Here is an 11,536-nt window from a genome sequence, read left to right as displayed (position 1 = left end):
GGAAGGATTGGGGTCAGAATGGGGCGTTTGCAATTGTATGGGGGAATATAAAAATAAAATTTATTATTTAAAAAAAATTAAGTCATAAACAAGGAATGGATTTTCCTTATTGGTTTGGTTATCTGGATGTTCAAAGAATGTATACAAACACTTAAAATAACATTTTTTATATCCAAAAACAGGAAGAAAGTATGTATGTTGAGATACCTTTCTGTCTCACTTCAAAATTTTCCTATGCTCAAGACAAAGGCAATAATTAGAAGGGGGGAAAAAATCTGGAAATATTAAACCGAAAAAGTAACAGAGAATGTGATACTTTGAGAGATTTAACTTCAACTGAATGAGTTCCACTTTTTCCTGCCACAGAGCCTATTAGTCAGAAAGTGCTTGAAGCATATCTGCACATTTAATATCAAGAATAAAAATAAACACCTGCATTCTGATTCAGGCAATGACTTAAGAGACTGAGGAAAGAAAAGTGAAGAGAAGGCGAGAAAAAAGAGAGAGCAAGAGCACACTGGCTAACTTTAGAACCAGTTCTCCGAGATGAAAAAATACAAAAATTTTAGATATATTCAATCTGGATAAATTTGATCTGTTAAAGATAACCAATGTGTTGTTGGTTAGAGTGATTATATATTAGCCCTTCTGTTGAGTCTTTCCTATAAGTTCCTGATTGACCATGCTCTTTTGAAGTTCCCCAAACTTGAAAAAGTAACCTACCTACAAAGCATCACAGGTGCGGCTCTACTTACAAACACTGTTATCACATAAGAATTTGCAGAGGACAGGGCAGCAAAACTTAGAAATTCCTTTCCTCCACTAAATTTAAACTGTGTTAAAATAGCTCAAGGTTGAGGCTATGTCCAGGGATACAATAGACACTTAAAAAATCATAATCAATCTGTATTCTCAGCCACCGTCAGCACCACGTTTGTGATTTCAGTGAACTACTTTATCTTTTCAACAGCAATTCCAGAAACATAAAAGAACATGAAAATGAGCAGTGTATTATGAGACTTCAATTTGTTATCCCATAAAAGGTTGGACATGAGCACAGTTCTATGCAAGTGAGAAATACACCTGCCTGAGATGAAATAGTCCTCATTACTTCCTCCTCTTGACCATGAACAACTTCACTGATTTTTAAAACCTGCAAGCTTTAGGTGACACCCTGGAAAAGGCCCAGCCCTCTGCAAATTACTCTGCTGAATGCACAAACTAAACCGAGGGCAACGTGGAGGGCAAGAGCACATCAGTGGGCCAGACAGACATCTGAGTGTTAGTAGAGATTATAAAACTACCAAGGACTTATACCAAGTTCTGAAAGCAAAACCCCATTCCTGCAGTAACCTGTCTAGAGACCCTCTCAGATTCATCTAGTCTCTGAAGCACCTTCGAGTTGTACGGATGTAAGAATAACTTTGAACTATAGAAGTTATATGCATCTTTAAGAATCACATTTTGATGATTATAAAAAATTTTTCTATTTTACAACATAGGTCCAGCTACACTGAAAAAATTACACCGCTTATTGAAATACATTTCATTTTAGAAACAGACTACTAAAGAAGTCTATACAAAAACTCTAAAATAATTTCTGTAGTAAAATAAAGAGTGCGTTGTTAGGAGAGCTACACAAAGAAGAAAAATTTCATCTTTTTCTATAATGCTTGATATACTGTGAAACATGGCTAGCTCGACTCTGCAGCCAGCACCAAAAGCTGAAAAGAATTCATTATGATACACAGTGATACAATTAATGCTCTGGATTAATCTCACAGCCTTCCCGATTAGTACAAAGGAAACCAGGCCTATCCCCTCTTTGAGGAGAAGTCCAGGATATAAAAGCAAGCATACCTCATCAGCTGATATGAAATTATAAAACTCCACAAGTCTGAGTATTTGAAATTTATAAAAGTCACCAGAAAATGCAAGCAAATTGGGCTTTAGTTCGGTGGTTCCCCTGGTTTAGATGACAGTTCCCTCTGTGAGTCAAGATGGTCTTCTTGTTCATTCCCTTGGATCTGTTGATTCACCAAGACAATGACAAAGCTCTTGGTGGAGACTGAGGAGAGTCTGACAGCTACAGAAATGCTCACCAACTCCCTCTCTGCAAACTCATCTATGGGAACGTAACTCGTGGAGAACACACTTAAGGAGGTGGATGTTAATGATGCTGTGCTGAACTGTTCTTCTCTGCCAGGTGCCGCAGAAAGTTGTCCTCACCCTGGCCTCTGTGATTTAAAGGCTCGCTCTTAAAGAGAGCGGGAGGTGGAGGCAGGTGAGGGACTGGAGGGATAGGAAGGTGGTGTGGGTGGTGTGGGTGTGGGTGGATGTGAAGGTGTGAGAAGGGGTGGGGGATGGGCCGAGGAGGAAGCGTGCTTACAGGATTCATGTTGATTGGAGGGGTTGGGGTTGTGGGTGTGTTCACCATAGAAGGAACTGGGGTGGCAGGGGAAGTTGTAAGTGGGATCTGCACAGCAGGCGGCACATTCACAGGACTGGTCACCCGAAAGCACTTCTCCTTGTGGGCCTTAAGCATGTTGGAGAAGCGGAACCGCTGGCCACACACATCACATGGATAGGGCTTCTCCCCTGTGTGAGTTCTGCGGTGCCTCTTCATGTTGGGGCGGCTGGTGAAGCTTTTGCCACAGATTTCACAGATAAAGGGTTTCTCTCCTGAGATGAACACAAACACAAAAAAATGATTAACATACTTGACGGTAATTATATGCTCATGTACATCCTCATGTTGAAAAAGGAGATCATTCCCCTCTTTGATGGCACACTGTATTCTAAGAGTCATAGAAGAGTCTCCCAAAATTGGGACTTAGCAAATAAGAGCAGATACAAGTAAAAACTCACATACAACTGGCTATCTGGGCTTGGCTGAAAAGAGAGAGAGAAAGAGAGAGAGAGAGAGAGAGAGAGAGAGAGAGAGAGAGAGAGAGAGAGAGAGAGAGAGAGAGAGAGAGAGAGAAGGCGGTGGCATCTTCCACAAGCTTGCTGAAGAAGTGCTGAATGGATTTCCCAACGCTCAAGGGAACCCACAGCACAGGCCATCTCTGCCTCTAAGTGTAGGCAAGTTTACCTGTAAGAGATTTCTGACATTCAACCAAAGATTTTGCTAAAAATGTCCTGAGGAGCAAGTATGTCTCTTCATATTTGCTTGCCTGTAAGCCTTAACATGTAGCTTGCTTTTTAGTATTGGACTTGAAAAACCCTGGCCTGACTCACCCTACAATGCCCCTTGAAGGCAAAAACCAGGTTTTAATCCATTCTGTGTCCCTAGAGACTTAGCACTATGCCTGGTACAAGGAAAATCAGCCATTATTCTGTGTAGAACTCACCCCAAATTCATACCATCCTAGGAAATGCTGCTGAAGGTTGGTCAGCTTTCCTAGATAAGATCTGCCCCTTATTGGTAGATAAGATCTACCAATCAATGTGGGTTCTTGTAATGGCCTTAATCCCATACTAAAACATCCAAATGTGGTTTCATCCAGCTTTCAGAGAGGTACCTTTTTGTTCTTTAAAGCTAACCCTTGAATCTTCTCAGACACTAATGTCATTTAATACCAAGGAACCAGAGGACTATAGAGGTTGCATAATTCACTGAAGGGCACACTGCTAGTGAGTGGCAGATCCTGGTTTGTCCAACTTCACCATCTAGTTGCTTTCCCAAATTGAATATTACAAATAATATTAAAAGTCAGATGACTACCCAGGGGAAAGTATTTTAATATCCTTGCTAAATAAGGCCCAGTATGCTTAATATATAAAGAACTATTATAAACTGTGAAGAAGAAGGAACACTGTAATGGAAAGATGAACACAGAAAGGCACACGTAATTCAGAAAAGAATTACCAAATAAGCATATGAAAAATTGTTCACTATTCTTAGCAATTAACTACAAATATATACAATAAGCAACCATTTTGCCTATCAAATCAGCAAAGATTTTATTTAGTATTGGAAAGGGTGGAGGAAATGAGTATTTTCATACATAGTTTATAAGTGTGTGGAAGGCTGCTCTGCAAAACATCAAGTCTTAGGGCCTCCCTGGTGGCACAAGGGCTTAAGCACCGCACTATGAAGCAATCTGAAACCTCTGCAGCCAGGGGCCACCAGGGAGCAACCCACATGGCACAGCAGATCTCTCCTGTCTTGCCCGCGGCTCCCCTCAGCAGTGTATTTCAGTTAGTCTACCTGTTCTGTTCCCCACTCTGCCTCTGGTGAATCCTTTCACCCCCGGCATCTCTGGCCTGTGCCCCAGCTCTGGTATGCATAAATAAACAAATCTTTAAAAAAAAAAAAACTATTAAAAAAACAAACATCAAGTCTTAAAAATGAGTATGTCCCTTTGTCCTAATAATCCCATTTCTAGGACTTTATCCTAAGTAAATAATCATAGGTATGTCCATCACAAAATTGCTGGTCAATTATTACCTGTAACGGCAGAAAACTCAGAGGGACTATGAATGACATATAGTAAAATAAAAAGCAGGTTATAATAGAGTATAAGGGATTTGTTTGTTATTTTTTTAAATACATGTACACAAAAACACCTGTATATACTATATATCCATACATTATTAAGAAACTGAAAAATTTTTTTTTAAATGGGTGCATGCCAAAATGTTAACAGTAGTAATCTCTCAGTGACAAATGATCATTCTTATTTTGTTTTCAATTTTCATATTTCTTTTTTTTAAAAGATATATTTTTTTTATTTATGCATACTAGAACTGAAAGGTAGATCTACTGAAATAAACTGCTGAGGGGAGCAGTGGACCAGACAGGCGAGGTCAGCTGTGCCATGTGGGTCAGCTTCCTGGCTGGGGATTGAACTCACTTCACTGTGACTGGCGATAGTTTGATAGTGCTGAAACTTTAACCCTTGTGCCACCAGGGAAGACCAAATTTGTTATACTTGATGTAACCTGCTATTTTGATGTATCCATTTGGGTTTCAAGGTTATAATTACCTTTTGATGTGTCATTTATTTAAACTCCTCATCTAACCTAGTCCTTAACATCTGAGGGTGTTCTGCTCTGAGTTGGGAAGAAGTACACCAGACAGGCATTTTCCTCTGGACTTCACCACAGAAATGGGAATTAGAGAGTTTCCAGTCATAAGCAGGATTTCCTCACCATTAGTTAAAAAAAAAAAGAACAGCACGCTAAGCAAGATAATCTCTCGTGATTCTTTCTGGTTCTGCTACTCTGTAGCCTAATAGAACCTAGAATCCTATGATTGACTTTTATTTAGAAACCTAAAAATTGCTTCATACTACCCAATTTGTGCTAAGACAGCTGATCCCAGGAGGGCAAATAAGGACTGAGATACAATGACAGTGTTTATAGAGGGGAAAATCAAATGCTTACAAATCTGTGCTGTGGAGCACATGCCTCCAAAGCCACAAAGTGGCTAAAAAACTGGCTTCATTTAGTGGACATGTACCTCAAAAGTAATGAATTTTGGTAAATCAAATTCAATGAAAATTTAAAAATATTGAGAGAATGTTCAAATTACGGAGGTCAGTATTCTCCATTTTTTAAAGGTACAGAACACTTTCCTTAGAAAAACAAACACATGTTTTACGGCAGGCATTGTCTTGAAGGGACCCAAAGTTTAAAGGCACTAACAAATAATCCTTTTTGAAATAAATAATTCTAAAAGTCTAATTTTTCAGTATTATAAATCTGTTTTTTGTATATCAGTTTTACTTAAAGTAGAATTTTCATTAAGAATGCAAATTTTTGGATTATTTTTAAATAAACACAGGTCATCAACAAACAAGTACTTAAAACACATCTGACCTTTCCCCCAAATCCTTACCAGTGTGTGTTTTCATGTGTTCGTCGAAGTACTGCTTCATGTTGAAGTCCTTGCCACACCACTGGCACATGAACTGTTTGTGCCCAATGTGGATGCTCATGTGGGACCGTAGCTGGTACTTGTACTGAAACCTCTCGTCACAGTTCTGCATTGGACACAGTGGAGAGTTTTGAATGCCAAGGCAGTAGCTTTACTTGACCCCACCCTACACTGTCTGAGATTAGACTTACTTTTCATACTCCAAACCTGTGTTATAAACCACACTTCTCCACCTAGCAGTGAGGTGTCCGCAGGGTCTGTGGAAATGCAGTCTGCACCCAATGGCGCAGCACACCTTTTACCGTGTCCCCCCACACGAAAACAAGTCCCTAGGCTGGGCCTGGGGTGGGGGGGGGTCACACATTCCTTACCTCGCATCTGAAGGGCTTCTCTCCAGAATGCTGCAAGGAGTGCACCTTGAGAGACATACTGCGTTTGAATGATTTTCCACAGGTTTCACATGTAAATGGCATGTCTTTCGTGTGTGCTGCAACATGAATACACTGATATTCAAAATAAGAGCCAAAAAGTTCAAAACTATAGTTAGATGCCTTACTGTATGGTAATTATGCTATCGTAATTTTCAATACTTCAATTTGTAAGGTTTTAATAGCAACTTTCTGAAGAGAAAAATAAATACCAATGTTGAAAAGAAACCTGGGTGTGGAAGACGATACCATGCAATTTGGTGATGCTTACTGAAGGCATGTGTTGCATTTAGTTTCAACAAGTCAAACCTGATTAAAGTGAGGCAGTCCCTTATATCCCCACCAATCCAGAGCATAAAACACATAAAGAATAAGGGAAAATTATAGATGTCAAAAGCAGCAGAAAAAACTTACCAACCATGTGTTTCCGCACATGAGCCATGGTATAGAATTTCTTCTCACAGATTTCACAGGAAAATTTCTTTTCTGCATATCCATGAACGATCTTGATGTGTTCATGAAGGGACCAGAGTTTCTTGAATGATTTATTACAGGAAACACACTGAGCAGGATAAATAAAAATAATCTTTATTTGTAGGGGCTTGCAGAATGCCATACCTGCCCATTGGCAGATGAGATGGGTGTGCTTTACACTCATGGCACAAAACCAAAATCCAAACAACTACTATTCCTCCATGCAGCTCAGATTCCAACACCAACACGTGTATGTTTTACTTTCCAAGATGAATCTTTTAGAAATAATTTGGGAGCATGAAATCAATAGCAAAAAGTAAGATAAGAAGAAATGGAAAGTTCTACTAATACCCAATAATTGACTGCTTTTATCTAGTACTGTACCTATAAATAGAACCTCAAGTTTTAAAAAAAATATGTAGATTACCAATACACAGGTCATTACACAGTTAATAGGTGTTTACTAAAGCACACACACTCAACAAAACATATATTAATGGGTATAGATCTGTGGAAGTATAAAAAATGCTTTATACCTTAGAGAACGCATTTGGAGTCTTCATCAACAAATTATTGAGATTTTATTTTATTTTCCAAATACAGATTACTGTATCAAACATTTCCCTCTGGCAGAGTTTAATAGAATCACTAAATTGTTAGTATTACTTTCCTTTCTCCTTGTTGCCCAGTTCCGGACCTCTCTTATATGCATCTGTAGGAAGCACATACAACATGGCCTAGTTCCTTGTATTATAAATCATTAGTGGCCCAGGATATCAGGCAAAAAGTGTATCAAATAAAATATTTCTGGTTAAAGCAAAATAATACTAGAAAGTTCTAGATAACCATCAAATTCTGGGATACTGAAGGGAACAATTTGGTATCCACTGTAAATAAATATCTCTGAACATTATTGTCACTTTGGGAAATAACACTTTGAGGAAAATAAAAAAGGTAAGTCTCTGGTTGGACATTGTTTGAGACAAGGACAAACCATTCCGATTAAGTCACTGTGTAGGGCAGGGTTTTAATTTGCACTTGTTACTAGGTCACCAGTATTGTGAGGATCTATATGTTAAGAACCAAGAACATCAGGAATGTAAAGAGAGTTCATTTAGCAGAATCCACAAAATCTAAACACAAGTTTAAACATACCATGGTAGGGAATAGTATGGAAAATCAGAAAGAATTATTAAATGCCTCCTTTCCTGTAACTTAACAAAGCAAGTTTAAAAAATGTATAAAGATCCAGATCCAGATCCATTTTTTCAATGAAGTATGACAGAACCTAAGTCTGACCCCTAGGGTGCAGCACCACACCACGCTTCCTTCTGCCTGGGCTGTTGCAACCAATTCATAACCAAGCAAGTGGATGGCATGGGCTCCACGAGCAGCTTTTGAGTTACTCAGCATGTCAGAGGTCAAGTTACAACTAATAAATCAAAAAGTAGTGCATTTTTTGCAAGTGTGACATTTTTAAGAAATTCTTTAAAGCAAAGATTTCAGTTGTTGATTAAAAGCAAGAGGAAAAGTGAAAAATAAGGAGCACTCCAACAAACCAACCAAAACAAATTCAGCTTTTAAAGGAAGTTCAGTTTAAATATGGTATAAAAGAGTTCTATTTTACATTATCTCATGGAGACATTGACTTACTTGTTATGAATATTTATTAATATGCCTTTACAAGTGTGAACCAATATAGGACAATACAATACAATCCACTCAACAAAACAATTATAATTAGTACACCACTTAACCTATCACAACACAATCCTCTCGACACCAGCCTGGTTTGAATACCATGTTTCGTTACCTTAACGATACTGTACAGTAGCACAGCGTAACTCTACTGTCAGGTGGGCAACATTTCCAACCAGCTCAGCCTCTGTTAACGTTTGCATATTCCCACGGGCTCAGCCTCTTGACAAATTTAGTGTTGTCATCTCTCCACTGGTAAAAGCAAACTCACTCTTGGAGATCTTCCATTTCCACCGGTCTGAGTCATTATGGCTTTTGTCCCCATCGCTGCACTAGAATCTGGCATCATTTTAAAGCTAGAAAGGGACCTCTCTCTACTCCTGACCTTTACTCAAAATGTCCCACATTAAGAGAGAAGATGCCAGAATGAATAATATCACGTGTCCTCTAACAGTGAATCTCAGAGCCAAGTCAGTGCTGACTTTACCTCCTGGTCAATCACTAATAATAGATCCCCCTTCCAAGGTACCTGGGCTCCCACTAGTCCAGCAGCAGTTAAAATTAATACTTTTGAAATAACATGTTAAGCCTGGGTTTGAAAAGACCAAAGCAGGAACTTTAAAAAAGATAAATTGGTGAAATCTGTCCCTTCAGCCTCTACTGTATTTATTCTCTTGGGCAGATACCAGGTTGAGTCTGAATAGCCAGGTTCTATCCTGGATAGTTTGCCCTCTCGGTGATTAAAACCTACCTGAATATTTTTTTCACAGTCTGTTTGCTGGTGAAGGGACAGCTCACTTTCCAGGACAAACTTCTTGCCACACTTATCACAAATCTGCATGCGCCTATGAGTAACGTTCATGTGCTTCTCCAGGTACCAGCGAGTATTAAACACCCTGGGGCACTTCTCACAGGTCAGAGTCTCTTTCTCTTCACACTTAGCTTTCTGGACTGGCGCTTTGGGCTCCTTCGTGGCCCGCTTCTTACGCTTAGGTGGCTCTACACTCTTCCTACGGCCTCTGGTCGTCCTGGGAGAGGGGGAAGTGGCAGCTGCAGCCACAGAGGCAGCTCGTCTGGTTCTCCTTTGTGTGACGCTGACTTTCTCCGCTATCTTCTCCTTTTTCTTCTGCCTTTCATTCTCTCCATAGTCGTTGCTGTCATCCGTGGCCTCCTCCTCGCTCTCTTCCTCTTCCTCCTCACTGCTCGTCTTAAGAACAGGAGTCTCTTTGGACTGAGAAGAGACACCCTTTTCCCCTTTAGAGACATTTAATGTTTGATTATTAAGGTTTACCTCCACTATGATCTGCTCCCTTTTGTAAGAGACTTCCTCCTCCTCCTCTTCTGTGTCATCAGAATTCTCCCGGTCTTCTTTAACAGCATGCACATCAGACACTGCTCTTGTCTCCCTGAAATATGGCTGTTCCTCTGTTTCATGGAGATGCGGTTTGCTCATCTTGGAGTCCACTAACACAGAATAAGGACTGCCTGACTCCCTTTTGTACACTTTGGTGGACAGGTCAAGTTCTTGGTTGGCACCATGATAAAAGGGAGATGGCACTTGACCACGACGGTTGTCTTCTTGTGCCATCCCCGCTACATGCACAGCACAGTTTTCAACCAGCTCCTGACATGAACTGGCTGTGTGACTCATTGGTAAGTGGCCCAATTTATTAAGCAGTTCACACTACAGAGAAATAGCTTTGAAACAGGACAACTACTCAGACTCAAATCTTTTTCCATCCACAAAGAATCACTCAAATGAAAAAGGGTATTCCTGGAACCTGTGTGCAATTCTTCCAGTGTTGCAGCACCAAAGCAGAAGTCAAGAAGGTTTGGTATTATGGCAAGAGCAGAGCACTAGTGATTTTTCTTCTGAAGAGAGCTGCAAGTGGCTTGGAGCATCTTATCTATAAAGAAAAGCAAAGAGAAAAAAAAGGTCAGATACCAATATTTCCTTCTTATATTGTGCATCTACATTACACAACAAACAGCTTAAATGACTAAATTCTTTTTATATATAGCTCTTTATCCTGTTTAATGGGTCAGTGGGACCATTATTTTACTGAGTTAACATTAATTCAACAAACATTTTGTTAGAATGTAAATTCTAAGACAAGTAAGAGTCTAGTTCACCGAGACAAGACTCAGAACTGTGCCTAGCACTGAGCAGGTGTTTGGTATATATTTGATGATGAAGTAACACAGATTCATCATCCCTGATACTATGGGACACACGGAAATGGCAGGATACACGGTTTCTGTCCACAAGGAGTTGACAGCCTAGTTATACAGCTTTCATTATACTGAAACATAAGAAAGTTCATACTGTCGGGCTTGCTTTTCAGTATCAGTCTACCATCCACCATAGCGACAGCTCACAGAACTAAGGTGGTAGTGAGGTAGGCACCTGGACCAGGAAAATAAAGCAGTGAGTTGATATAACCATAGAAGAGAGAGACAATATCTCTGTTTAAAAATTTATAAATTAGGGCCTCCCCGGTGGCGCAGTGGTTGAGCACTGGGTTGCGAAGCTGCCCCCGGCCTCTGTGGTGCCAGTTCGATCCCCGGCTGCTCCCCGGCCACCGGAGGAGGGTCCCACATGGCGCACAGACCTCTCCTGCCGCCCGCTGCTCCCCTCAGCAGTGTACTTCGGTCCTTCTGCCTGCTCTGCTCCCCGCTCTGGCTCTGGTGGATTCGCTCACCCTCCCGCGCTTCTGACTGTACCCAGAGCATGTATAAACAAAACAAACAAACAAACAAATAAAAAAAACATGCCTCTATTAAAAAAAAAAAGAAATTTCAAAAAAAATTAAAAAAAATTTATAAACTAGGCATAGACATCAGTATAGGTATTACTGCTTTCAGGCTTATTACAGGAATTTCAAAGTTGCTAAGTATTACTAAATTTGTTCTATGCATAGCTAACTACTGATAGAGCCACTCAAAAATCGGGGGATTTTTCATGTGCCAATTTTACAGAAGTCTAAAATAAGAATTCTAAGAAAAAGTAACCACCAGATGATAAGTTTCCAAGAAAAATAGAACCATCCAT

The 11,536-nt window shown here is 39.9% G+C and overlaps 1 protein-coding gene across 1 annotated transcript; it reads right to left on the bottom strand.

The window, feature by feature from the left end:
• Nucleotides 1-2,170: 2,170 nt before the first annotated feature.
• On the bottom strand, nt 2,171-10,135 carry ZNF652 (zinc finger protein 652; the record flags this gene model as incomplete). The annotated part of the gene is made up of 5 exons (XM_084238235.1): nt 2,171-2,682; nt 5,846-5,990; nt 6,256-6,371; nt 6,727-6,874; nt 9,236-10,135. 5 exons carry the CDS (start codon nt 10,133-10,135, stop codon nt 2,171-2,173), a joined length of 1,821 nt encoding a protein of 606 aa, XP_084094361.1.
• Between the last annotated feature and the right edge of the window lie 1,401 nt (nt 10,136-11,536).

Source organism: Talpa europaea (genome assembly GCF_964194135.1).
Source record: "Talpa europaea genome assembly, chromosome: 7".
Lineage (NCBI taxonomy): Eukaryota > Metazoa > Chordata > Mammalia > Eulipotyphla > Talpidae > Talpa > Talpa europaea.
Note: the sequence above shows the minus strand (reverse complement) of the source record. Positions and strands in the feature narration are given on the sequence as shown.